The sequence below is a fragment of the Sturnira hondurensis genome, unplaced genomic scaffold (genome assembly GCF_014824575.4).
Source record: "Sturnira hondurensis isolate 20B ecotype Veracruz unplaced genomic scaffold, ASM1482457v3 Scaffold0001221, whole genome shotgun sequence".
Classification (NCBI taxonomy): Eukaryota; Metazoa; Chordata; class Mammalia; order Chiroptera; family Phyllostomidae; genus Sturnira; species Sturnira hondurensis.
This window is the reverse complement of record NW_028073852.1, coordinates 7,248,044-7,275,499: the sequence shown is the minus strand read 5'-3', so window position 1 is coordinate 7,275,499 and position 27,456 is coordinate 7,248,044. Positions and strand designations below refer to the sequence as shown.

The 27,456-nt window shown below is 53.4% G+C and overlaps 2 protein-coding genes and 1 long non-coding RNA gene across 3 annotated transcripts in view; 2 read left to right on the top strand and 1 right to left on the bottom strand.

Moving 5' to 3' along the window:
* LOC119002177 (uncharacterized) overlaps positions 1-27,456 on the bottom strand; it is a 40,803-nt gene that overhangs the window by 7,042 nt on the left and 6,305 nt on the right. Inside the window, exon 2 of the long non-coding RNA XR_005069703.1 lies at positions 6,569-6,731. This is a non-coding gene — a long non-coding RNA (uncharacterized LOC119002177). The remainder of the gene's footprint in view (positions 1-6,568; positions 6,732-27,456) is intronic.
* Positions 1,773-15,115, top strand: HROB (homologous recombination factor with OB-fold). The gene is made up of 10 exons (XM_037067792.1): positions 1,773-1,948; positions 2,894-2,944; positions 5,383-6,576; positions 7,704-7,787; positions 8,767-8,907; positions 9,518-9,626; positions 9,818-9,903; positions 10,276-10,401; positions 12,135-12,249; positions 14,447-15,115. The coding sequence occupies exons 1-10, from the start codon at positions 1,946-1,948 to the stop codon at positions 14,536-14,538; spliced, it is 2,001 nt and encodes a 666-aa protein (XP_036923687.1). The 5' UTR covers positions 1,773-1,945; the 3' UTR covers positions 14,539-15,115.
* Positions 20,282-26,866, top strand: ASB16 (ankyrin repeat and SOCS box containing 16). Its single transcript, XM_037067799.1, has 5 exons — positions 20,282-20,758; positions 22,240-22,507; positions 24,793-25,285; positions 25,623-25,736; positions 26,180-26,866. The coding sequence occupies exons 1-5, from the start codon at positions 20,458-20,460 to the stop codon at positions 26,363-26,365; spliced, it is 1,362 nt and encodes a 453-aa protein (XP_036923694.1). The 5' UTR covers positions 20,282-20,457; the 3' UTR covers positions 26,366-26,866.

The window sequence follows — 27,456 nt, the reverse complement described above, 5'->3', positions numbered from 1 at the left end:
TGGGGGCAACAAATGCCAAGTTTAACTTAACTTGGAAAGGTGTTGGGGAGCCCTGGCTGGTGTAGCTCAGTCGATTAAGCGCGGGCCTGTGAAGTAAGAGGTCGCTGGTTCGATTCCCAGTCAGGGCACATGCCCGGGTTGTCCCCCAGTGGGGGACACATGAGAGACAGCCACACATTGATGTTTCTCTCCCACTCTTTCTCCTTCCCATTCCTTCTCTCTAAAAATAAATAAATAAAATACATTTTTAAAAGGTGTTGGAGAAAGCATAGGATTTCTAACCAGAAGATCCACCAGTGAGAGAATCCCTTCCCTCAGGAAGCCTCAGCTTCCTAATCAGTGAAGTAATACCTGCCTCTCAGTCTTTGCAGGAATTGTGTTCTGACAAAATGAGCTATTGGTTAAAACTGGCAGGGGCAGTGTATGGTGTGGTTAGGAGTTATCACTATTTTTCTTGGCCTTGGGCTCTGTGATCTCCCATCAGCCTGGGCGGACAGAGGTCGGATCCAGAGGGAGCCCTGTAGCTGGGAGCCCAGGACTGTCCACAGTGGTGTGGGGCGGGCCGTGTCTGGGCTTCCTGTGAGGAGAGGAGGTCTGTAAATGGGGGGAGGGAGCGGATTCTGTCCCCCAGTTCAGAAGAACAGAGACCTTGAGGGGATTCCTAACTCGGACGAAAGTTAGGAGGCCAGGCTCCCTTTCCCACTGCCATTCTGGCCTCCACTCTGACACATGACAAGTAAACCGGTCCTCATGAGGCACAGGATGCCAGAGGTAAACCAGGCCAGACCGCCCTGGGGAAGATTCAGGGCTGGCTCTGATCAGAAGGTTAAGAGCCGGAATCCATGACCTTCCTCCTGCCTCTTGAGCCCTCAAAACTATGCAGCCCTACCTGTCATCCTGACGAGTCCTGTAGTGACAAGCAGAAAGAGAAACTGAGGTTGGACTGAGGGTTATTAACCACAGCAGGCTTTAGTGACAAAAGCTGGTCTTCCCAGTTCACTAGGCCCCTGCCCGGCTCTCTGCACAACTCCCTTGGACTCTGTCTTTTGATCTGTGTCTCCCTAATGTGTGAACTTCAGGGCACAAGTAGCCATTCACTTCTCTATCCCCAGCATCAAGTGCTGTGCCCAATACACACCAGCCATTGTGTCACTCAGTAACTGTATTGTGCATTGTGCTAAGTGCTGGGGCTATAAACTTGAATATGCCAGATTAAGTCCCTTCCTTCAGGGAGCTCATATTCTAGTGAGAAAGACGCACAGTAAAGTGCTGAAAAGGAAACAGTGATGGAGGAGGGTGTTAGTTGAGAGAATGGATGACCAGGAAGATCAGAGATCTAAGCTGAAACATGAAGGCTGAAAAGAGTCAGACTTTGGGCGCTTTTACTTAATAAATGTGTTGCAAAGATAGAGGGACTGATGGATGAACTGATGGATGGATGGATGAGAGATGAACAGACAAACCAACGGGGTGGATTCTGGTGTGAATGAGAGTCCCGCTCAAGTACACAATGCCTACTGTGCTTAACACAAAAGAGAAGGGTGGGCAGAATTGGGCGTAGAGGACCCGAATCGTCAAACTTGCTCTCAGTGGACCGCGGGTAGAACCAGCCGATTCGGTCCGAGCGGCCGCTAGGGGGCGACCGGGAGCTCCTCAGTTTCCCTTTAAGGCCGGGGCGGAAGACTGGCGGATGAAGGGCCATTGTGTCGGCTGGATAAAAATAAAACCGCCCCTTTAAGAGGGCGGAGACGCCGGAGTGGCGGCGGCTTCGAAAGCGGCCTACCGTACCCGCCCTCAGTTTAACTACGACCCTGTTGGTACTCGCCTGGGTCGCAGGCACCTCTCCGACCTCGCCGCAGAGCCCGGCCAAGTCTGAGGCCCCAGCGACCACTTAACTTGAGGCCTGTCCGACTAACCCTCTGGCCGAAGCCCACTCGCCGTCACCATGGTAATGCCGCGCCCGGGGCGGCCTGACCTCTGGGTCTTGGGGCCCGGGAACTGCTTTCTAGGTTCTAGCCCCTCACCCGGGCATGCAGCAGGGCCGGTTTAGAGTTTGGGTGAGAGTTCAGCGAGGTCGGGAGACCTGAGCTCGAGTCACGGCTTGGCAGGGACGCCTCGCACACCCTAGGAAGGCTCTCCCCACCCACCTCCCCCTGAGCCTGCGTTTCTTTCCGGATCTCCTGTTTCTCTTTCCCGGTGCACTTACACGTCACTCCGCCTGAGCCCCACCCTTTCCCCCCCGCAGCCCGTCCATCTGAGCCTTGGACATTTGGGGTTAGGTATCCCTAACTGCACCTCTTGCTCCTCGAGCATCTGGGGTTAGGCACAACCCTTGGCTCTGAACTTGACACACATCTCTCAGAGCTGTCACTGCAGCCTTGCTGCCTCCGAAAGAAGGAACTGGGGACTCGCGCATCACACCCTCCTGGGGCCCTAGCCTTTGGGCATGGGGTTAGATGGAAGGAAACCCCTGGCTTGGCTCTCAGAAACAAGGCCTTTGTGCTAGGCATGCTTGGATTATATTTGATAAAGGTCCCTCAGGCCAGACCTTTGTTGCAAAACCTTTATGCCCATTGGCGCAGTGCTGAGTGTAAAGAATGACCCACACACGTTTCCCTTGGCAGCCTTTCCTTTGCCGCTTCCCTCCTCTTCCAAGATTAGTGCAGATGGACCCGAATGGATTATTTTATGGAGAAAGGATTTGAAATCATCTGAGTGTCTAAGTAAATCCCATGTCTTCGCACCCCTTATTCCTCCACCAACACTAGCAAAACAACAAACCCAAAACAGTACTTGTTGGCCTTGTTAGAATTGGGAAGCCGAGTGAGGACAGAATGTACTTGCAAACGGTATTTCTCCTCCTCCAACCTCAATTGCTTTGTTTACCTTTCAGGCATGCAGTTTGCAGAAGTTATTTGCTGTGGAAGAGGACTTTGAGGATGAGGTACGGAAGTGTTGGTGAACCCAGGAGGTCTTAAGATGTAAACGTCCAGGCCCGGAACATTTTGAAGCAGTTTCCCCATTTCCTTTTTACTTGATATGTACGTTGTTTTTGGTCTGTGAGAGGCTGAGGAATGATGAGAAATGTAAACCTATTTAACTGTCTTCCAAACAAGTAAGAAGCCAGAGAGACGAGCTCCATGATTGTCATACCTTTAAGTTATAAGGGCCCTTGCGCAGAAGCTGTGTCTGTGGGCGATTTGATTCACCTTCTCAGTGACGCAATGAGGGAGGGAGAATGGAGAGCCAGGGACAACACAGCTGCGGGAGGGCAGGGGGCCTGGGGTCACCAAGGGCAAATTACTTCATTTTCTCGTCTTCCATTTTCTCTCCTGCAGTATGCCAGGAGTTCTTCTGCCTCAGATGTTCTTTCCTTCCCTGTCTCCCTTCCGAAGATGAGGCATTAGACTAGATCGGAAGCTGGCACATAAGAATCACCCTGCTGAGGCCCTGCCACACGCCAATTAAACCATCATTTTGGGGGATGGACCCAGGCAGGGATGTTTCTAACCTCTGGGTGCAGCCAGAGACTAGTGAGCACTGAACTAGTGATCACCAAAGCTCTCCTCCCACTTCGATCCAAAGGATATAGTTTCATTTGGGGGGCAGAAAACGGCCACCTCAAATCCTTGTCGCAGAGCAGTAAGAGGTTAGTGAGTAAAGCCTAAAAAGGTAAATTAACCTACTTAAAGAATAAAGCGGGGGTGGGGTAGGATATAAGGGAACTAAACATTTTTTAAAATACAGCACCAACAACCAGGATGGGGTCTTGGCCCCCTGACTTGAGTCTCCCACACATGGAAACTACTGAACTGCATTTATAGAACAAAATTGCTCCGTCTTATTGATGACAGGCCATTCAAACCTACTTTACATCTCTTGGCTCGTTGCTTTTAAAAGATTACATTTAGAATTTGTGCAAATGCCCAATCTGTGCCGAGTATGATGGTGAATGCTGCCTCAGGGGCCCTTCTGGCAGCCCCAACACCATACCCCCTTCCTTGGAGGCTTTTGGAACATAAGGCTTGAAAGGAGGACAAACAACCTCTGTCAGACCTCTTTAAAAAATCAGTCCGTTCACTGAGGTCCTTAGACATAGTGATAAGGCACATACAGCTTCTGGTGCTGGTTCTGCACCAGCTACTTAACCTGTCTGAGTCTTACTTCCTGCATCCAAAAAACAGGAATAATAACCGTGCCTATTCATAGGACCGGTGTGAGAATTCTTTGAGAGAACTCTGGTAAAATGTTTACATGGTACCTGCCACCCAGTGAGATTTTAGATGTTAGATGTTTTTGTTATCACTTAGGGACTTGACTGTGATTTTTACAAATAACACAAAACTGCCAGCTTTGCTGAGATGTGTCCTTGACTTTGTCCTTCAGCTTTCGAGATGTGTGACGATTACAGGCTGAAAAGTGGCTGTGAAAGGGACCCTCTTGGATCTCACTGGGTGGTGGTAGGACTGGAAGGCTCGTCATGAAATGGAGAGAGAAGGACTCTGACAGCTCACGTTTGGGATCCATAACCAGTCCCTTCCCCCGTCCTCCTTCCCAAGTCAGGTGGCATCGTGCCCAAAAGTGCGCTCTTCCTGAGAAAAGGGGTTCATCAACCCCCAGGGTCATCAGGATTTGACTGTTGCCGTAATTCTGATACCACTATTATTGCAAACTCCTAGGGCAGTGCTGGAGTTTGCTACTCTCCTGATGACACACAAAGCTGGAGGGAACTTTCCCTGGCCCAGACAATCCAGCTCAGCAGCAGGGCGTGGGGGCTGTGGGGACCTTCCTGTCAGTTAAATCAGCAGTTCTGACTCAAAAACACCCTCGGAACAGGTCTGTTGCTCTTGAAGGTGTCAATCTCACCTTGCTTCCCAACTGGAATCCATACTTAATTTAACTTGCCTGAAAAGCTATATTTAACTTCTGCCTATTAGGCCTCTCTGTCTTACTGAGGGTGTGTGTGTGCACGCACGTGTGCGCTGGGGGTGAGGAGTGGGCTGAGGACAAGCAGCATGACCAGCTGGGTACCAAAAAGGTAGTCTTGTGACCGTGGGTGATTTGTTTGACCCCTTGGTGCCCTGGCACATTTGCTTCTCCTGCTGTTCCCCCGACTAGCCCCACTGCCCACCCCCCACCTCCCAGCCCCGACTTGAGCTTGAATAAAGACAGAGAAGCAACTTGAAAACTTAGCCTGGGAATGTTTCTGGTAGAAGCCTGCTGGTGGGCTCATGGGAAAGGTCAAAGGAGGTGAGAGTCCACCATTGCTTCTCGTGTCTTGGTTTCTTGCTTGTGTCTATCTGCACATGTGTACACACCACAGGCCTGAAACAGTAAAAGCAGAGTGTTTCTCGATTTCCCACTGTCTCTGCTTCTTTGCAGGATTTCTTATCTGCTGTGGAGGATGCAGAGAACCAGTTTGCTGGCTCAGGGCCTGTGAATGCTGGATGCCTGAGACCTGTCCCTTCCAGAGCACAAGAGACAGCGCAGGCACAATCTTCTGGGCCGCTGCCATCCTGTCCCACTGCTTCTTCAGAGGCTTTGGGCCTACCAAGCCTGGGACTCTGTCTTCCAACCTCCAGCATGCTCAGGGCCACCAGGGGTCCACCTTCCACAGGAACAGGGCCCCAGAGGCCTGTCTCAGCTGCCTGCAGCTGGACTGGCAATCAGAGGAGAGCGACTCTGACAGAAGCACTCAAAGAGCCAGCGAGACCCCAGTCTTCAGCCTCTCACTCCCTGCTTCCCTTTGAGAGCAAACAGCAGGTGATTGGTAGCTTCGAGGGACCCGAACACGATGAATTCGATAAGGTCCTGGCAAGCATGGAGCTGGAAGGGCCTAGCATGGAGCTGGAACTTGGAGTTAACAGTGAGGCCACCGGAATTCTACCCACCGGGCAGCGGGAAGACTTAATATTGGCTAAAAAGGCTCGGGTAGCTGGACTGAGCAGCTCTTGCCAGAAGGGGCCCATGCCTGCCACCCACATGACTGGTATCACACCAGCCCAGGACCAGTCTCCAGATCCTCTTGTCTCCTCTAGGAGGACCTCTAGGTCCCCGCAGCCCCACGTGAGACCTGGTGCCATGAGTAATCTTCCTTTCCCGCCTGCCTCGACAGTTCCTGCTCAGCAGCCCCGCTGGGAAGCCTGTCCCAGAACTTCCCCACTTCGAGGACCCCCACCTCTTCCAGCTGCTGGAAGGCCTGTTCAGAGTAGCCCTCAAAATCGTGCCCCCTGTCAGTCATTCCAGTCTCCAAATGCCCACTTAAGTGGCCAACCCAGTTTTCCACGAACTCCCAACTCAAATTATTCTACTCCCTCCAGGGCTGTCTCTGGATTTTTCCCTTGGGGGCCTTTACAACCCCGAGCTCCAGTGTCTTCTGTTGAGTCTCCTGTTGGCACCCCCAAGGGCCCTCACTCCCCCCTGGTTCCCCAAGCAGCTCTGCAGACGCCCATAGTCACCAACCACCTGGTACAGCTGGTCACTGCCGCCAACCGCACGCCCCAGCAGCCGACACGCACTGCCACCCGTGCCAAAACACGCCGCTTCCCGGGCCCAGCAGGGATCCTACCTCACCAAGTGAGTGGCAGCTTCTCCCTGGCAGAAGCCAGGGTCATCCGGGATGTTCGGGGGGCAGAGGAAAGAAGCAGGGTTCCGGCACTGTCTGGTCCTAGAATATCTCCACTCCTTGGGGAAGTAAAGGGAGGAAGTGCAGATGGGGAGGGTCTTCAAATCTGTGGAAGAATCAAAAACAGGAGAATTGAACGCCTGAAAAACCACACAGGAGAAGGGTGCTTAACTTCACAGTCTTCATACGTTTGTTGCACACCTACTGTCTGCTAGCACCAGGCAGGAATATTCACTCATATTCGCTAAGTTGGGCAATTTACTTGGAACTGAGAATGCAGATGAAAATAGCAATAGTCCTGTCTTAAGGAGCTTCTAGTAGAAGAAGCAGATGCAAACAAATGATTGTATATGAAATGCACAGTGTGAGTAGAGGCCATTTCCTGGCTGCTGAGAGGCCCTGTGCTCCTTGGGCTTGCTGAGTGGACTTTGGATGCACACGTGGGAGGTTAGCAGGTGCGGGTGTTCGAAGGCTGGACTCGGTGGGAAGACTGGGAAGAGTATGTGCACAGGCACAGAGGCCGAGGAGCAGGGCGCTCTCAGAGCCACAGAACCGCTCATCATGACCAGTGTGTAGAGTCCTCATGGGGAAGCTGGGGCTGTGCTGGGCGTTTGGATCTCAGCAGACTGTGGCAGGTGCACCCCTTTCCTAGCATTTTCAAGGTGTTTGAAACAGTTTCTCCTTGTTCCTCTTCCCTAGCTCTTCACAAGAAATCCATGGAGGCCACCTACATTCATCCTGGGCTGGATCTCTATAGGGAAGGGTTAGGCCCCTGAGAAGGGGCTTGGCCAGAGCCGTCCTTTTGTGTATCACAGGCCTTTCTATTCAGGTCATTGCCCACTTCAGGAAGCTCTGGGTCTTGCTCCTGAGCCAGCTCCAGCTTCCTCACATTCCCAAACGATCCCCAAAGCGTCTTTTTTTAAGCTGCCACCAAGCTCCCGAGACTTTGTTAGGAGAGATGTAATATGTGTTCATTGTCCCTGATAGTTTCCTCAACCCGTTATGTAACCCAGACAAGAGGCTGTGCTTGTAAATAACAAGCGTCGAGCTTGCTCTCGCCTTCTCTCTCTCCTTGCAGCACAGTGGGAAAAATCTGGAGGAGATCATGGTTTCCACGCCCCACACACCAACTCACGGTGCTCTGGCTAAACTCCAGACAGAGGTAACTAATTCTGTGCAAATGTTAACATCCTGGGCATCGTTTAAGAGTGAGGGACATACCTGCCCTGATTTAAGAATCAGAGTTGATGCTACACTAGGCCTATGCCCTGGGGGCCCACACCAACCAAACAGCACGTGGGGAAGGCAATTTGGGGAGGTGGCGATTTTACTGGCACGAAGTGAAGCCTATCCTCATGCCAGGCAGGTGAAAACTGATCCACGAACCAGCCTTCTTTCCCATCTAAGGAAGGCCCAGCTAACTCCACCTTTTCTTGGGAGAGGAGTGTAAGTGTTAGGAATTTATATCTCGGGAGCCCTTCTCAGATTTCTGGGAATCAAGCTGAGAGGGATCTGCCTTCAGCTGACCTACAGCGGGTTTGCTTTCAGTGGGTGAGACACAGCCTCTGCACTGCCCCTCACGCCCCCCACCCCATTCTGACTGACCTGCTCCGCCCTCAGGCCCACTGTTGCTGCTAATTTGCTCTAGCAGTTTTTTTCTATGCTGCAGCTCCACCAACCCATTAGCCCACTTCAGGTCCAAAGCAGTAAATACTCAAATGAATCAAAGCACTTTTTGATATTAGAAAGTTAATAATGAAAGCCAGGGCTATCCCAAATAAAATACGACTGGTTTCACGGTATAGGGCACTCAACAAGCCTGTAAGTATATTTGGGGGCTCCCTAGCCCTGAGATTTTCTCATACAAGAAAGGAGCATGGATAGTCTTCTGCTATAATGTAATTAGAGTCAGGACCTGACTTAAAAAGAAAACAAAGAGTACCTTTGCTATTGTTGCTAAGTGCGGTATGATGTGATACACAACAAGACCTCACACGCCATTCTCTGACCTTGGAGGTCAATGTGGCCGCCCTGCCGCCGCGGACCCGCCCTTTCCCTTGCACGCCTCCACCCTGGCTCGGCCAGGGTCCGTAGCCAGGTAGGCCTGTGCGTGAAGCCTCCCCTCTGCTCTGTGGTGCCAGATTGGCACTAGTTCCCAGGCATCGGTGGAGGACGATTTTGGGCGAGGGCCCTGGCTGACCATGAAATCTGCTCTGGGCCTGGATGAGAGAGACCCCACCTGCTTCCTCTGCACCTACAGCATCGTCATGGTGCTGCGGAAGGTAAGGGTTCTGGGTGCTAAAAGGAAGCCTGTTTTTGTCCTTTTCATCAGCTCTTGGCCCTCCTTCACCTTAGGAATGGGGCTTCTGTTTGCCCTCTGACCTCAGGCCTTTTTCTGAGTGGCAGCGTGGAGTCCCTTCAGTGTATCTTCCACTCCCCCACCTGCCCACTGCAACCTGAAGTGCTGGGCACAGGCCAAAGGAGTAACTGTGTCATAGGCATGTCTCTGCACATCCAGGCCCTGGGTGGAGGAGGGGGGTGAGCACGCTGCTACCCGTAGAGTTCCCCAGAGGTCAGGGGTCATGTGCAGACACGTGTCAGTACATGTGCTAACACATCCTTGCCCGTGGCCTGCCATGATAGAGAGCTCTGTGTAAATACACAGACACAAAAGGAAGGAGGCAGGGGGAGAGAGATGAAAGTCTGCCTGAAGAAGATCAGGTGAACTCCTGAAACTGCCTCTTTGCCCTCCACAAAGGACAGCCATCATCACGCCTGAACTCTGCCCCCCGCCCCCGCACTGCCCCCCTGCCTCCCAGTTTGCCCTGGAACGTACGGGAAACTTACAGCTGGGACATGGCTGGCTCAGCAAATGCCTCTCCTTGAAACCAGGCAGCCCTGAAGCAGCTTCCTGGGAACAAGGTCCCCAGCATGGCAGTCATGATCAAGTCCCTGACTCGGAGCACGATGGACGCCAGCGCGGTCTTCAAGGACCCCACGGGTGAGGAGTTAGGTCCTGGGAGTATCTGATGAGGGGCCTTCACCCCCGGGAAGGAGATGAGGGGTCACCCTCCCTGTTGGTAGTTGGGAAAATTGAAATAGTGAGCAGCCCACTTCCTAACCGGGGCCCTAACCAGTCACTGTGCTTGTTGCCCTTGACCCTGAGACTGATAGGCCATGTGGTATTTGCAGGAGAGATGCAGGGCACGGTGCATAGGTCGCTGCTTGAGACGTGCCAGAATGAGCTGAAGCCTGGCTCAGTGCTGCTGCTCAAGCAGGTATGGGGAGCTGCTCTCCACGCCCCCTCCACGCCCCGTGACCGGGAGGAGGCCCCCGAACTATGTGTGTGGCTTCTTCCCTCCCAGTGCCCAGGCAGGGAGTGGCTGGGCTGGTGTTGGGCCCTGGCTTCCTGGAGCTGAGTAGAGACCTGAACCCATCCTCTGGGGGTGGGCGGTGGGGTGGGTTTGCTCTGGGTGGGTAGGAGGGTGTGTGTGGTGAGTGGTCCTACTCTGACTCCAGGACTGAGGCAGGAGTAATTTGTGTGGCCCTGGTGCAGAGGCCACCAGGGGAGAAACAGGCAGGGACAGGTGGCCATTGAACAGCACCTAGTGCTTCATCAGGGCACTGATTTTCCCCTTCCTTGAGTCCAGATCGGGGTGTTTTCTCCTTCACTCCGAAACCACTACCTCAACGTGACGCCCAACAACCTGGTGCGCGTTTACAGCCCAGACGCTGGGGAAGGGAGCTTCCTCAGGCCAGCTCAGCCCTCCCCCAAGGTAAGAGGAGCAGGTGGAATGGGGACTGGTAGTACCTCTTTCTGCCTGGGTCTTCTGACTTTTCCCCTCCTCCACCCTGATCGGAAGAGATAGCTTTGGAGGCAGGGCCACCTCCTCCTGTCCCTTGTCCAGCTGCCTGCCAGATGGCACAGTAACAGGACCTAGAGGAACAGCTGGCTTCTTGGTGATCCCTGAAAGTCAGGCTCGAACATTGGAAAGGATAGGAGTCACTTGAGAACTAACCAAGTGAGGGTACATCGGGGGTGGTGGCCCTCCGTGAGTGACTGAGGGTCAGATCTACCACAGGTGGCAGTGCAGAGAACAGTGAGCTATGAATGGCCTGTCAGGTGGGCCAGCACTTGCTCTTTGTCTTTGCTAAGTGAGGGGATCCCTATACAGAACTCATGTGGGGGGACACCCCCCTTTGAGAAATGAGGGAAACGGGGCTTCCAGGCAGCTCCACTCCAGGGTGGGAGTGCAGAGCTTGGGCTGGGCTTGGCGGACGGCGTCTCCCCTGTGGCCACCCCCACCCCTTCCGGGATCCTGGGCTGGGGTCATGGCCTGGCCCGGGGAGACCTGGGTCATATTCTCACTCTGCTGGTAACTTGTGACGTGACCTCGGCAAGTCCTGTCTCCTCCCCAGCTTCTGCTTCATCTAGAAAACAGGCGGGTTAGAACCTATGACTTCTAGTCAAGTTACACATCTAGCTCTAACTTGCTGCTTCCATTTCCCGCATCTTTCTGCTTAATGTTCCACATTCTCCCACAAGCACGCCACTTCAAAAAAAATCATCTTTGTTTTTCTTTAAAATTTCAAGTCATTCATACTCACTGAAAAAAAATGAAATGGTACAGAATAAAGGAAAATGTGAAACTTAACCTCTCCACTCCCATTTCCCAGAGCTAACCATGGTTAACAGTTTACTTATCTTAATTACCTGTCTATGTATTAGCTAGTTTGGGGATTATTGATGTTAATTTTTTTAAAAACAATTTTTATTTATTGACCTGGCTGGTGTAGCTCAGTGGATTGAGTAGCTTTGGTGGTGCCTGCCTGAGAACCAAATGGTTGCTGGTTCCATCCCCAGTCAGGGCACATGCCTGGGTTGTGGGCTAGGTCCCCAGTAGGGGGTGCTCAAGAGGCAACCACATATTGATGTTTCTCTCCCTCTCTCTCCCTCCATTCCCCTTTCTGAAAATAAATAAAATCTTTAAAAAATTATTGATTTAGAGAGAGGAAAGGTGGGGAGAGAGAGAAAGAAACAGCAGTTTGTTGTTCATTGATGCATTCATTTGTTGATTCTTGTACGTGACCTGACTGGAGGTCGAACCCGAAACCTTGGCGTTATCAGGTTGAAGCTCTAACCAACTGAGCTACCCAGCCTGGGCAACAGCTACTTCTTAATCCCAGGCTCACTCCTCAACATGTTTCTGAATGGGCTCTTTACTCTCTCCTCCAGTTACACAGATTCCTTAAAATATCAGATAAAAATAGAATTAGGGAAAAAAAACAGCCAAAGGGTTTTGTGTTTTTAATTATCTGCTGTTTTGGATGTCTAGTGTTTCAGCTCCCTCCCTGCGGTGTGGGCCTAGGTAGCTGGTCCCTGTCACACTCCTTGGTCCTGTCTTTGCTGAGCCCCCACCTATTCCTTTGAGGTTGTCTGGGTGGAGACAGTACTGTCCAGAGGGGCTTCAGGGGCACAGGCGTTGCTAACCAGTTCCTCTGTCTCCAGGATCCAGGTGGCTTCCATGGCAGCCTCCAGCTGGAGACCGAGAAGCCCGGGAAAGACCTCAGAACAGCACAGAACCCAGAGGCAGGGACACCTCCCAAAGAACTCCCAGACACAGGTAAGACAGTCAGACCACCCAGGAGCAAAAGAAATTCTCCTGTTCTGGCTGGTGTGGCTCAGTGGATTGAGTGCCAGCCTGTGAACCGAAAGGTTGCTGGTTCGATTCCCAGTCAGGACACATGCCTGGGTTATGGGCAAGGTCCCCATTTGGGGGCGTGCGAGAGGCAACTAATGGATGTATCTCTCACACATTGATGTTTCTCTGTCTCTCCCTCTCTTCCCCTCTCTCTAAAAGTGAATTAAATGTTTTAAAAATTACAAAAGAAAAAGCAATTCTCCTTCTCTTGGACTTTCTCAGCCAGATTCTTCTGGCTACATCTCATTCCTCCCATGAACCTTGGATCTTACAGAATCTTACAGAAATCAGACGTGGGCTCCTCTGGTGAACTTGCAGGCCACAGACTGATTAACAGTGTTATAGGGGCCACATCGCAGTGTGACCCACTGGTCTCCTTCACATCCAGGCCATGTCCTGGGAGCCACAGGGGGAGGTAGACTGACTCCATCCTCGTGCCGCACCTGGGGTCTTCTGTGAGCTGATGGCAAGAGCGCTGAGGCGGACGTTCCCATCCCGACTGAGCTCAGATGGCCCTCCAGGCAGTGCTGGGACTTGGATGTCCTTGTGGTTAGGGCGGGGCGAGGATACAGATCCGAGAGGCCCAGGCACAGAGGTCCTAAGGGAAGACCCGCTTGCGCCTCAGGAGGGGCACTGCCCAGGTGAAGGCGGCACAGTCCAGGTCTCGTCCTGCACCTTTTGACTCCATAAATTCAACTCTCTGGCCCCGGAGTTCCTGGGATTATGGGTAGGCATCTCCACAATAAGCAAATTCACAGTAGACCGGGTGGTAAACCACAAAGCCCTTGTATTTATATCCTGTGGGAAAGTGTCCCTTGGGCTGGAGTCTTCTCTGGAAACCTGCACTGTCTCCTTGTCAGTAAGCTTGATGACAAGCGAAGCCATCACAGAAGGCTGCTGGGGGTCATGGAACAGGGGGAGGAGAGTGGCCTGCAGAATGTTGCAGCTGGTGTCATATCTCCACCACAGGGACAGACCTGCGAAGCAGATGCTGCTAGTGGTGGCCGGACAAGGCTCAGAGACGCAAATACTCATTCTCACTGATCCCCAGTTCCGGACTGCTCATTTCCAGTCATTTAACACAGTGGTTCTCCAAACAGTCACAATGTAGCTAGTGAGGGGCAACTGTTATCATTACAATCGCATTCCAGTCCTCTTTCCCTAAGAACAGTTGCCAGTTGCCCTCATTAAGTTTGGAGGGCCCCCAAACTGACTCTGTCTTAGCGACATGGTTTGTCGAGGGCGGCCCTGCAGGTATTGCTCAGTCCAAGTGACTCCTGTAGCTGCCTGATCCCACCCACTGGGCAGGAGGTTCTGTTAGAAGCTGTGACTGTGGCATCAGATGGAGCCTAAGTGTGCTCGCCCAAGCAAGTGGTCTGACCTCTTTAAACCCTGTTCATTCCAGTAGAGTAGGGTTATAACAGGAACTACCATGAGATGCCCTGTGAAGGGGTGCTGTGAGCCATTAACCAAGTGACAAGTGGGTGCAGTGGCCCTGTGCCCGGCACAGAGCAAGCACTCAGTAAGTGTTAGCTGCTGCTGTTAACAACAATAGGAGCACAGGGATTACTGAGCTCAGCCCAGCTTCCAGATTCTCAGACACAAGACCCACCTGAGGACCAGCCAGGAACCGTTACTTTTATTCTCTACACCCACAAGGGCACTTTGGGGGAGGGGATGGTGTCTCCCAATTTTCAGGCAAGAAGCCAGATTCTTGCACTGTGGGATTCCAGATGCACCCCATGGCTTTCCCCTGCCTTGTTTCTCCCACCGTCCAATGAAAAGGTTGCACCAGGGGACCTCTGACACCTTTCTGCTCAGGTATTGTGCCTGTGGATGGAAAGAGAGGAACCACTGAGGGCCAAGGGAAGGGTCTTAGTAGAATGGCCCTGGCATTTTGCCCCTGCCTCCTGTCATGTGTGGGTCTGTGGGGAGCAGAGGGAGGACGGGGGTCAGGCCAGCGTCAGGCCTATAGGCCCAAGCACTGCTGCCTGGGAGAGCCATTTCCTGATGGTGCTGCCAGGCCCAGACCCTCCTAAAAGGCAGGAGCCTTAGACTGGAGTCATATGCAGCCCCGATGTTGTCACTCAGTCTGCCCACCCTCTCCATCCCCCTGCAGATGACCTGGATGGGCTCCTGAGTGAGCTCCCTGAGGACTTCTTCTGTGGGAGCAGCAGTTGGGACCGCCCCCAGGCCGGGCACCCACCGTGAGCAGGTGAGGCTCTGGTTGTGTCTGATCACGCCCAGGAAGGAAGACAGCATGATCGGAGAACAGGCGACGCTGGGGACTTCTGAGGTTGCTCCCCCACTGATGCTGTCCCTGAGAACACCCTTGTCCCTTGGAGTCTGCATCACCGTCACTGTGGGTCTTCTTCGGCATTCCGGAACTCAGCCCGAGGCTGGCTGTCCTGCCCTGCTGTCCCCCAGGCTCCGGGGTACCGCACTCTCCTCCTGTCAACAGCGAACGCGCGCTGCTCTCCCACCTTATCTTGACTTCAGAGGACACCTGGCCTGGTCCCTTTACACCCAGCCCTGTACAGCTGGGGAGCTGGAGGACCCACACGACGGCAGTGGTGATCCGTCCCTGTGGACAGGGGAGGAGCACACTCAGACTTCCCTTCGCTTTGTCTCTTGAGGCCTGTAGCTGCCTAGTTTGCCTGTGTCCGAGGTGTGGGGCAGGGGCGTGGCGATGACACCTTGTTCCGAAATAAAGCGGCTGCCTGCTTCACCTGCTTCCCTCCCCGTCTTTGCTGCTCCTTGTCCCGTTCGTCCTGCTGGTGGTGCCTTGACCACGCAGAGCCAAGCCACTCGTTCTTTTTTTTTTTAAGATTTTATTTATTTATCTTTAGAGGGGAAGGGAAGGAGAGAGGGAGAGAAATATCCATGTATGGTTGCCTCTTGTACGTCCCCTGCTGAGAACTGACCCACAACCCAGGCATGTGCCCTGACTGGGAATCGAACCGAAATCCTTTGGTTTGCAGCCCATGCTCAATCCACTGAGCTATACCAGCCAAGGCTCTCTCTTTTTTTTTTAAATAACTTTTTTCTTATAGACAGTTTCATATTTACAGAACTATTACAGATATCACAAGGAGTTCCGACAATACCCCATGCCCAGTTTCCCCTCTTACTACCATCTTACATTAGTGTGGTAGCTTTGTCAGGATTGAAGGACCGGTGTTGCTGTATGATTATTAACCAAACTCCAGACGTCGTTCAGATCTTCTCAGTTTTCTCCAGCTGGCCTGTCTCTGTTCCAGGATCCCACATCACATGTGGTGATCACGTCTCTTCAGGCTCTTCTTGGCTGTCGCTTTGTCTCAGACTTTCCTTGTCTGAGGACCTTTGAGGAGTGAGGCTAAGGTATGTGATCAGGGGCCCCTCTACTGGAATTTATCTGCTCGGTGTTTTTTCATGATTAGAGTAGGGTTGAATGTTTTGGGAGGAAGACCATGGAAGTAAGGTGCTATACTCATCACATCATGTCAAGGGCTGATGTTGGCCATGATCACCTGGCTGACACAGGGCTTGTCGGGGTTTCCCACTGTGAAGTTGTCCTTCTCCCTTCCCACACTGCCCTCTTACTGCCCTCTTTGGGGGGTCACTGTGTGCAGTGGACAGGAGCGGTCACATTGCCCCTGCTTATGGAAGAATGTTCATAGAGGCTATTTGGGATTCTTCTGCATGGGACATTGGCCTATTCTCCCTAATTTTTTAAATTAAAAAAATTTAAATTTATTTTTAGAGAAAGAGAGGGAGAGAAACATCAATGTGTGGTTGCTTCTCATGTGGCCCCTACTGGGGACCTGGCCCGCAACCCAGGCATGTGCCCTGACTGGGAATCGAACTGGTGACTCTGGTTTGCAGGCTGGCACTCAATCCACTCAGCCACACCAGCCAGGACTTCTTCATTTTATTTTTAGAGAGAGGGGACGGGAAGAAGAAAGATTGGGAGAGAAACATCAATGTGTGGTTGCCTCTCATGTGTCCCCTACTGGGGACCTGGCCTGCAACCCAGATATGTGCAGGGAATCGAACCAGCGACCCTCTGCTTCGCAGGCCTGTGCTCAATCCACTGAGCTACACCAGCCAGAGCTATTTATTCATTTATATCAGTATGGGTGCGTGGGTATTTATGCTTTGAGTTATAATCTAATACTTTATTTATTTTGTTGCCAAACAACTCTTGGTCACTGTCACTTCTCTCTACCACCTTTCAGACCAGAGTTAGACAAGGGGCCTGGGTGGGGTGTAAAAGATCTGATAACACCAAGTGGACAACTTTGTCTTCCTTTTCTGGGAGGAAGGGAAGAAGGAAGACTCAGCTGGTGGACGAGGGGGTGTGGGTTAAGGCCCTCATTTGATCAGCAGCCTCCCCTGCTTCTGCCTGTCTTCACTTAGCAGCTGTGAGTCAGTCGGGGCCTCTCACAGGCTTGGCACTGTTCGGGGCAAAGGTGTTAACCTCCCTTTTCCCAAAGAGAGACGATCCCGTGGGTCCATCTCAAGGCTGAAGTGAAGAATCTTTAGGAACTCCATGCTCCGCCAGCTGCTGGTTGCAGCAGGGCCCTGTTCTAGAAGGCTTTGGGGTTCTAAGCCCAGGAGCAAGAAAAGGGCTAGTTCACCAGGCCCCTTACTTACCCTCCATGTCCCATTTGGCCTTCCTACCTGAGCAGACTATGTGCTTCTTTTTCCTCTACCCGCCGCGAACTCCCCAGCTCTGCCTTTGTAGCTTAGATTGGGGCCATGTGGTCTTCCTGCACCTAAACCTTCCTGCACCCCATTCCCCTGGCTCATAGTGCCCTTTCCCATTCAAGCCCCTGATCCCTGGTCTCTACCACTCTCCCACCCAAGGACTAGCCAGGCCTGACCCTGCTTAGTGTCCAAGATCAGAGGAGACCGGAACGTTCTGGGAGGTGTGGCCCTAGACTGGTCTCTACTGCTCAGAGTCCTGACTGACACCCTGGTCTCTGGCGATGTAGTGCATTGCCCCATGGGTTCCGGACTCCAGGAAGTCAGGCTGGGTGTCCAATCACCTGGCGCTGCTGCCAGGAGAACTGGGCTCCCTGTGGGCTCATGTGTGGGTTGGAGTAAAGGCCTCAGGAACTTAACACTAAGGATGGTTTTTCTGCCCTCGGGAAGTTAAGGCTAAAGACAGAAGATGGAACACATGGTCTCTCTGGGGACTGAGCTGTAGTCAGAGCCCCTTCAGGCCTGGGTGACAAAAGGTGACACACAGGCTGGGGAGATCAGCACAATCACGAGCCCCACACGCCATGCCTATTGTGTGCCTCAGGAGGGAGGGGACGCCCACCCCAGCTTGCCAGCTCCCAACCCTGGGAACCTAGCTGTGGGTGCTCAGCCAGGCCGTTGGCGGGGCAATTAAAACGCGGAACGGGTTCCAACAGGGTTAATCACTGCTGCCTGCATAGAGGTGCCTTTCTCTGAGGGTGGCGGAGCCTTCGCTGTGTGTGACCTCATCCTTCCTCTGGGGTCCCCCACCCTGGAGCACCACGGAGAAGCTGGCCGGAGTTGGCGCACAACAGGGCGAGGGCAGTGCCCAGGCAGCTGCCACCCACTTGGGCAGGCAGATGAGTGTTTGTCTTGGCAGAGACCGGAGGCCCTCTGCCTCTGGAGGTCAGTGCACTACACCTATGAGGTGAGGCTGCTCTGCACCCAGTGCCCCTAAATGCCATGTGCCCTCAAGACCTACTGTGCACCAGGCCATGCTGGGACCAGAAACTTACCTGAATAAATAGAGCGCCCTCTGGAGCCCACACCCTGCACTGCGGACTGTTGCCTGCAGGACACTGGGGCAGGTGCTTTACAAAGAACATGCACCGGAGTGGCTGGAACCGGGAGAGTGGGGGACCTGGGGCTGCTGCAGGGGTGTCTTCCAGAGCCAGTGACCTTTGAGGAATGAGTGGGAAGCAAATCCCAAGCAGAGGGAATGGCAGGGCAGGGCGAGGAGCCACGGTGAGAATGCTCTGTGATGGGAGGCCAAACCAAGGACCTGGGGCTGAGTTGGAGAGGGGGGGGGTGTCCAAAGTCAGTAGAAGTTTCCAAGCTGGGAATTAATCATTTTAGTTAGATCATTCAATTTAGGCAGTGAAGGGCAGGGGGTCAGAGAAAAGAACACCAGACAGGGGGCTGGGCTGGTCTGAGATGAAAATGTTGCTGCGGTGACTGAAAAGGTGGACGTGGTTGCCGGAACTTGTTTGTGTGAGGGGCCAGGGAGAGGGAGAGGAAGAAGTCGGAGACCCGGCAGGGGCTGCTGCAGAGCCAGGAGGGGAGGACGTACAGGGGCGGAGGAGCCAGGCAGAGCCTCCAGGGCTGAGGGACACAGACCAGCCACTGCAGCCAAGGCAGGATGGGGCTAGGCCCGTCCCGAGGGACCACCCACCGGCAGGCTGAGTGAGCTCCCAGACTGGGAGAGCTTTGGAGGCACCAGCTGACATCCCTCCCAGTTCCCCTTCCCTGGCTTGGCAGCCACCCCAGCTCATGTTATTTCACGGCCTCATTCCTCCCCCTAGAGGCTCCTGGAAGCACAGCAGCTCTCTCCTGAGTGCAGGGGCTCCTGGCTTAAAAGGTCTCACTGGTAGGAAGACTCCAGAGTTGCAAGGTCAAGTCCTTGGTCCTCAGGCAGGCACGAGAGCCCTTTTTTTTTTTTATATTTGGTCTTAAGTTGCAAATCTTTTATTTTTCTGCATAGAAGTTTATATATATATGTATGTATATATATATATATTTAAAGATTTTATTTATTTATCTTTACAGGAGAAGGGGAGGAGAGAGGGAGAGAAACATCAATGTATGGTTGCCTTTCGTGCGTCCCCTGCTGGGAGTTGGCCAGCAGGGAACTGGCCTGCAACCCAGGCATGTGCCCTGACTGGGAATCGAACCGCGATCATCTGGTTCGCAGGCCCGTGCTCAATCCACTGAGCTACACCAGCCAGGGCACGAGAGCCCTTTTAAAGGAGCTGGAGTCTGGTGGAGGTGGGGCACTCACTGGAAGTGGCATCTAGAGACCGTGCTTGGAGGGTGGGGAGGGGCTCACAACGGTCTTTGCCCTCAGGTGGCCACAGCAGCTGGAGCCAAATGCACCACCATCTATGGAGCCAGGCCAGAGGGGTCCTAGTCCTGGCTCCACCCCTCACAAGCTGTGACCTTGAGCAGACAGTTTTACCTTCTTAAGCCTTAGTTCCTCATCAGGAAACAGACATAAGACCACCCATATTAGAAGTGTTCAAGACTGATTCTACACTTTATTGTCTACACCAATTGTTTATTGTTTATGTGGGTGAGCCAGGAAGTATGGCCAACAACTAAAGATGGATATAAAAGTGATTTAAGCCCTGGCTGGTGTGTCTCAGTGGGTTGAGCACTGGCCTGTGAACCAAAGGGTCATGGGTTCTATCCCCAGTCAGGGTACACGCCTGGGCTGTGGGCCAGATCCCCAGGTGGGGGCGGTAGAGGCAACCACACAATCATGTTTCTCTTCCTCTTTCTCCCTTCCCCTCTGTCTAAAAATAAAATAAATAAATAAGTAATTTGTTGAAAGTGAGTCAAATATTGTTAAGCCCTGTGTGTGTGTGTGTACAGAGCATTGCTATTACCGCAGATGCTGGGAAGAGCTGTTTGAACTGTCTCTACCTGCCCTTTTCTCCAGGGCTGGAGTCTGCCTTCCTGCCAACCTCAGAGAGGCTGGGGACTCTGGCTCTTCCTCTCCGCCCTGTCCGTCTTCCTGACTGACAACTTCACTCACCTCAGACCTGCCAACCAGGATTCTCACTCCTGAGAGGTGGGAGGACTGGGGCCCTGCGGTGCAGAGATGGCCTCATCTGAGGGCCTGCCGCCCAATTGGACCGCATCAGCTGGGGCAGGAGCAGGGGCAGGGGCTGGCCCTACCCCTGGGTGGCTGGGGTGGGGGTGGGGGTGGGGGGCAAACACCTTCTCTGCACCAGGATCAGGACTCCGGGCAAATGTGTTTACCAGAGAGTGAAGAGCTTATTTATAGCCTCAGCTGCTGCTCTCCCCGATCACGGGTGAGGGGGCAGGGTGGCTCCTCAGAACAAGGGTGGTAGTCACCAGGGTCTGCCCAGCTGCCACTGGCCGGTCCCTGCACCCCTTCCCATGGCCAGAGAGATCTTCCCCTCTACTTCGTCCACGCTGCGCTCTCTCCGCCTGCAGCGGGAGTGGCTGGAGTGGGAGGACCGGCGCCGGGCAGCAGCCCAGCGGTGTCGGGGTCCGAGGTGCCCCCCGAGTTCCAGGGCCCGACTCACGAGGCCTCGCCACTCTTGCCGAGACCCGGCGGTCCACAAAGCCCTGTTCTCTGGCGACCTGCAACAGGTCCAAGCCTTCTTCCAAGATGAAGACGCTGCCAACATGATTGTGGAGACCGTGAGCGACCAGCTGGCCTGGTCGCCGGAACAGGGTAGGGAGCAGCAGGTGGGGGCGGAAGAGGAGGCAGAGGGAGGAGGTGTGGGTCGGGAGCGGGGAACGTCTCAGCCCCATCCCCTCCCTCCAGAACGGAAACTACACTGTTGCTTCTCACTGCCCACTCTAGCTCCCTCCTGGACAGAGGTGAGGCATGGGTAGTGGTTCGCACGTTTCATCAGAATTAAAGAGATATTAACGTATTATATTAACTACGTAGGGACGCAATGATATTCTAATGGAGTTTTTCTACGAATATATATCCACACATGGATATTTTCCACAGAAATATTATCATCAGTATGCTTTTTTCTAACCTGACTTTTTTCATGTACCACATGTCAATAAGCATAAGTAGACATAATATTTTATATAGGGTCCTAAATTCTGCTGTATGGAGTATGCCATGGTTTATATAACTAGGCCCCCAAGTAGACTGGGGCCTACACTGGGCTCCTTTGTTAAAGGCTATTTTAAATCACAATGTGATGAACATCTCTGAGTACTTGCCAGCTGATTTCCTCAGGATCTCTTCTGACCAGAGGATCTGTCCATGTAAACCAATACCTCAATTCGGATCACCCCATTTAATTGATGGAGACTGCCTCCAACACCGCCCACAGGCACGAGGGTTCGAAATCCTTGGAGAGTGTGTGTTCTGTGGTCACAAGCTCCAAATTCCTGCTTGTCTTCAACTATGAGAGCTGTGACCCTGCCCAAGACACCCTGGTCTCGTCCTGCAGCATGTCCATCGTCTCTCAAATGGCCCTTGGCCTTATTTCAATTCTAATAATAAATAAAACGTGCTTTACCCAAGAGTTAGGAAACCCGGGACTTGCTTGGCCGTGATGCAGACAACCGACAGTGGGATACTGGGCATCCGCGCCCTTTAAACGGGTCCTCTGCTGTTTCCGCAGTTTGGGTCCGACCAACATCAGTGCCAAGGCTGTACCCTCTCACCCCTCTTCCTTCCTCTCCCCCACCTCTCACTCTCTCCTTTCAGCCTTCCCCCACCCTCCCCACCCGGAGAGTGTCCTGGAACTCCAAACTCAGGCTCCTTCATCTCTGCTCACTGGCCTCTCCTGAGCTTAGCTCCAGGACCTCCTGTTTATAACTCTCCCCCATCTGCAACGCCGCAGCTCCAACGGAACCAAAAGAGGCAAGAACTCCATCAGCAGCTCAAAGACCCAGAGGTTTCCTGAATGGGATTCCCCTTCCTTAGTTGCCCTTATGGTTTTAAAGAGCAACTAATTTTATTTCTGTGGCTCACAGTGTGTTTTGTTACAGATTAACAAACTGTTCTAAAAGTCTGTTCCGATTTCCACTCCCAAATCAAGGTTTGAACGAGCCCCTTCCACAGGTACAGCCTGGCACAGAGGCTGTGCTCAGCCAGGGGTAGAGGGAAAGCCAACATCAGTAGTTCCTGCAGCCGGCCCTGCCCATGGGCCTCACCGCCCCAGACGCTGTCTCTCTCCACAGGGTTCTGGGTGCTGACCCCCAAGACCAAGCAGACGGTGCCCCTCACTATCGCTGCAGCCCGAGGTTATACCGACTGCGCCCGCCACCTCATCCGGCAGGGAGCTGAGCTGGATGCCCGGATTGGGGGCCGGGCAGCCTTGCACGAGGCATGTGCCCAGGCCCAGTCTGACTGCGTGCGGCTGCTGCTGACCTTTGGTGCCAAGGCCAATGTGTTGTCAGAGGAAGGCACAACTCCTTTGCACCTCTGCACAGCCCCTGGGTCTTTGCAGTAAGTGCCCAGGGCATAGAGGGGTCGGAGGGTGGTGGTGGTGGTGGTGGTGGTATGGGGTGGGATGTGTGTATGTGTCTGTGTGTGTGTCTGCAGCTCACATGGCCAGGAGAAGGGAGAAGCACTTCTTATTCTCAGGTCCTCACAGCAACCTGGGAGACAAAACTGAGGCTCAGTAAGGTTTAATGGTTTGTCCAAGGTCACATCAGCTAAGCCCAGAAGGCAGAAGCCCTGTTGCTTTTTGGGAAAACCCTGTTTCAACTACAGTCTCTTATCCCCCATGAACGCTTCATAGGCAAACTCCTAGCTGTTTTGAGGTAGGCATCAAGAAATATCTAGCCCTGGTTGTGATGGCTCAGTGGACTGAGCGCCAGCCTACAAACTGGAAGATTGTGGGTTCAATTCCCAGTCAGGGCACACATTAGGTTGCAGGCCAGGTCCCCACTTGGGGGCCTGTGAGAGGCAAGTGATCAAAGTTTCTCTCTCTCCCTCCCTTCCCCTCTCTCCAAAAAAAATTAATAAAATCTCAAATCCTTGATAAACTGTGTGACCTACGGACAAATATCCTCGCTGAGCACAAATTTTCTAAAAAAAAGAGAGATGTAGCCTGGTATCCCGACCTCAGTATGAAGCCCCGCATAGCTCTCATTCCCAGCCTTTTCTCTTCCTCCCACCTTCTTAAGGCCAGCACTCCCTCAGACCCTATGGGGTGGTCCTTACACGTCTGTAAATCAGGCCCACAGACAGGGCTGTCCTGCTAAGGCTTCCGTCACTCCCGGGAGAGAGTCCAGAGCGCCATGCTGGGAACCTCGCCCCTGCTTTCATCCAGATCAGGGATGGAACAGAGCCACCCAAGTTTTCAGCCTTTTCTTTTTTGCTGTTGTTTCTTTCTTCTGCTATTTTTTATTTTGTTCTCTCCCCCGTCCCACCCCTACTCCCAGCCCTTTCTTGAGTTCTTGGGGCCACGTGGTACACACTTCAGAATTTACCTTTTTTTTAAACATGTACCCTTTTAAGTGACATGAGACTAGTCCCACTTACTGAAATCCTACTAAATTATCTAAGTATAGTACTTGGAAACAAAAATCAGCCCTTGATTAGAATCGACCGAGAGAGTGTACTCAGGAGCTGTGGGTGACTGGCTGCTACTCACTCAGCTCTTGGCCCCTGAGCAAAGGGCTTCCTGGGCACGTGCAGGAGGGCTGAGATCCGGGCCACGCAGGGAGGGACACGCGGTCATCAGGGCTTTGCTGGGGTTCCTGGGCCTGCTTCTGAGTTCTAGTGACTGGCATTCTGGCTTTTTAACTCTGAGTTCCTTTTAGTTTAGTTTCACCATTAATTTAGTTGGTTCTGTTTGGCCTCCCCCATGGTGGTGAATGAGGAATACTTGCTTCTACAGTGTTCTGGCCTGTAACTTTTCCAGGAACTTGAAGACTGTGAAAAACATGTGCTTTTCTTAAAATCTCCTTTTCGTTGTTTGGTTTTGTTTGCTCTCTTTAGAGGAAAGTGGAATAGATGGGTCCTCAAGTGCCTTCTTTTGTTGGAGTGGGTGTGGCTGGTCTGAAAGGGTGGTCTTCAAGTTCAGAGGCAGGAAAAAAATACTAGGACTTCTTTTCATTTTCTGTGTTTCCCAGTGTACAAGACAGTGGGTTTTCAGTTGTGTGTGTGTCTGCTATCAAAATATTAGGTGTGGCTCAGCTGGCTGGGTGTTATCTCACAAATCAAAAGGCTGCCTGTCTGATTCCCAGTCAGAGCGCATCCCAGGGTCGTGGGTTCAGTACCAGTTGGGGCATTTAGGAGAGACCGCCCTTGACTGAGGTCTCTCACATGCATGTTCCTCATCCTCTTTCCCCCTCCCTCCTTTCTCTCTAAAAATAAATAAATACATAAAACCCTTTAAAAAATGTTGAGACACGATTTAGGACCAGGCCTTGGTGTCCTAGTGGGACTTGGGAGTCAGGTTAGACTCTGGGAAGGACTGTCTGAGGCAGTGACCACTAATTCTGGTGTAGACACTAACTCACTGTGTGTCCTTGGCTGCACTGTGACCTTTCTGGGTGGAAGGTTTTCAAGTGAAACCTGAAGATGCTGCTGATGACTTTTACGGGCCTTTCAGCTCTCCTGCCTGTCCTGGGGCTTCTATGAGTCTGACGGTGGCCACCAGGCTGCCTCTGGGTGCAGGGGATGGGAAGAAAGGGGGTCAGGGATGGCTTCAGGCTGAGGGGTTCCCAGGCCAGGCCCTGGTTTCTCAGGATTTGGCGTGGCACCTTGTGCCCTGCCCCCAGGTGTGCCAAGCTGCTGTTGGAGGCAGGAGCTACTGTGAATGCTGCTGCGAGGGACAGCGAGGTAACACCCCTGCACGTGGCGGCGGCACGTGGCCTGGAGGAGCATGTGGCTCTCTACCTGGAGCATGGAGCCGATGTGGGCCTGCGCACCAGCCAGGGTGAGACAGCTCTGAACGCGGCATGTGCTGGGGCTGAGGGCCCGGGAAGCGGCCGGAAGCACCAGGCTGTGGTGCGCCGGCTCCTGGAGGCCGGGGCTGATGCCCGGGTAGCCGGGCACAAGCGCCACACACCGCTGCACAATGCCTGTGCCAATGGCTGCGGGGCCCTGGCCGAGCTGCTGCTAGGCTACGGGGCCTGCGCTGGAGTGCCCAACGCAGCAGGCCACACACCCATGGACTGTGCGCTGCAGGCTGTCCAGGATGTTCCTAACTGGGAGCCTGAGGTCCTCTTCACGGCACTTCTGGACTACGGGGCCCAGCCAGCACACCCTGAGGTGCGTAGGGAGAGCCTGTGAGAGGAAGCTCCAGCTGGGTAGGGGGAGCCTGCCTATGGAATCAGCCCACCGCTGGGTGAATGGGGGTGTCAAGAGTCTCAGGGCCCACCCTATGTGGCCAGAGGTCTGGCCCCATCCTGGGAAGAGCCGGGGGGGGGGGGGGGGTATGGGTGAAGGTATCTGTAGGCGAAAAGAGGTCCCAAGGAAACTAGCTGGGACCAGGAGATTGTAGAGCATCCTTGAAGGTGGGGCATGCAGCTGAGGCATGGAAAATATCAGACTCATGCCCCCCGGTTGGGAGAGGCATGGTGCTGTGAGACCCTCTTTTGATTCCCAGATGCTGAAACACTGTGCCAACTTTCCTCGGGCCCTGGAAGTCCTGCTTAATGCCTACCCTTGTGTGCCATCCGGTGACACCTGGGTGGAGGCAGTGCTCCCAGAGCTGTGGCAGGTATGTCCACCCCAGGGGTACAGATCTATGCTGGGCCTGGGCCTATCCCTCCAGGACAGGCTCGTGCTGGAGGGCACAGCAGGAGGGCCCCTGGGCTGGAGGGGGATGGCTGAGAGAAACCTCTGGTTCCTAGGCTCCCCTCCTCCCCCGGCAGCTCAGAACAACCTCCAAGCCCACACACCTCCCTAGCCTGCATCAGCATATTTCTCAGGCTTCTCTGACTCAGCGGGCACTTTGACTCTTCGGAGTGGGGTGGGTGCGGACATGGCTGAGACAGGGCTTTGCAGTGTGGTCCCAGCTTTCTGGTTCAGAATCTGAGTCCTTCAGGATGTACCAAATTTTACATGTTGCAAAATCCTAGGGCCCTACCACTAGGTGGCCCCCAGTTGGAAAGGCAGAGTCAAGGGTATTGGGCCATCTGACCCTGTTCCACTCCTGGCTAGGAGCACGAAGCCTTCTACAGCTCGGCCCTGAGCATGGTGAACCAGCCAAGGCGACTGCAGCACCTGGCCCGGCTGGCTGTGCGCGCTCAGTTGGGTAACCGCTGCCGACAGGCTGCCGCCTGCCTCCCCCTGCCACAGCTCCTCAGGGACTACGTGCTGCTTCGTGTGGAGGGGCACATCCAGTGAGTGCCATGCCAGGCTGCTCCCACAGCTGGTCCTGCTTTCTTCATCCATCGCATCCCTCGACCCTAGAGAACCAGTGGCTGGCCCTCTGGCCACGCTGCATTCCCTCCTGGGCCAGCTCACCCCTCTGCTGGCTGCTTGAGCCAACTGCTGACCTCTAGCCTGACCTAAGCTTCAGCTCCACTCTGATGGGAAGGTCTGCAGACTCAGCCTTCACCCATCTCTTCTTTGCCTAAGTGGGTGATAGCCCCTCCACCCACCCGGGCCCCAGGCCAGGGGTGGTGATCCTTGTTGCAACCCCATCCTCTGCCACCTGTACCTGTTCAGCTTCCTAAAGAGTGACAGGCTCTGCCTCTAGCTGAACTGCTATTGCCATTGCAATGCCATTGTCATTTGAAAGGAGGACCTCATGGACTGATCTTGAAACCCATGCTCTCCCCACCCCCTAAGGTTTTATTTATTTAATTTTTTAGAGAGAGGAAAAGGGAGAAAGAGAGGGAGAGAAACATCAATTGGTTGGTCAAATTAGGGACCTGGCCCACAACCCAGGAATGTGCCCTGACCGAGAATTGAACTGGCAACCTTTCGGTCCGCAGGCCGGCACTCAATCCACTGAGCCACACCAGCATGAATCCCATGCTCTCAAAACCCTCTGTTTCCAAGCATTCCTCCTCCTTAGTATACTCTTCTTCTTCTTTTTTAAAATCCTGGCTGGAGCTGATTTTATCCTTAAGACAGATCACGAGCACTATGTGTCCAACCTAGTAGGCAACCTTCCTTGGTGCCAGGCCTAATTAAGAGCCTGTGTCTGCCTCAAGCAGACTGAGCCTGGCAGACACATCCCTTGAATGGGCATTTCAGTCAATGGCTGTTGGAGGAGGAATAAATGCACGACACCCAGGACCTGTTTACAGCTGTGCTGCCCTGCCACCCACTGCAGCCCCCCAGACTCATGGTGTCTTAAACCGTGATCACTGCACTTGTGAGCTCTGAGAGCCTGTGACAGGAGGACCAGCCACCAGCTGTCCCCTCTGTCTCTCTTGCTTCCTCCTCTGCATTCCAGAGTCAAACGCACCACCATTCATCTCTAAGAG

Excerpts from the sequence above, each read along its gene's own strand:
- ASB16 (XM_037067799.1), top strand. The coding sequence starts at position 20,458 with ATGGCCAGAGAGATCTTCCCCTCTACTTCGTCCACGCTGCGCTCTCTC. Across the intron at positions 20,759-22,239 it reads GGCCTGGTCGCCGGAACAGG|GGTTCTGGGTGCTGACCCCC; the intron begins GTAGGGAGCAGC and ends CTCTCTCCACAG. Across the intron at positions 25,737-26,179 it reads TGCTCCCAGAGCTGTGGCAG|GAGCACGAAGCCTTCTACAG; the intron begins GTATGTCCACCC and ends ACTCCTGGCTAG.
- HROB (XM_037067792.1), top strand. Across the intron at positions 6,577-7,703 it reads CAGGGATCCTACCTCACCAA|CACAGTGGGAAAAATCTGGA; the intron begins GTGAGTGGCAGC and ends CTCTCCTTGCAG. Across the intron at positions 9,627-9,817 it reads GGTCTTCAAGGACCCCACGG|GAGAGATGCAGGGCACGGTG; the intron begins GTGAGGAGTTAG and ends TGGTATTTGCAG.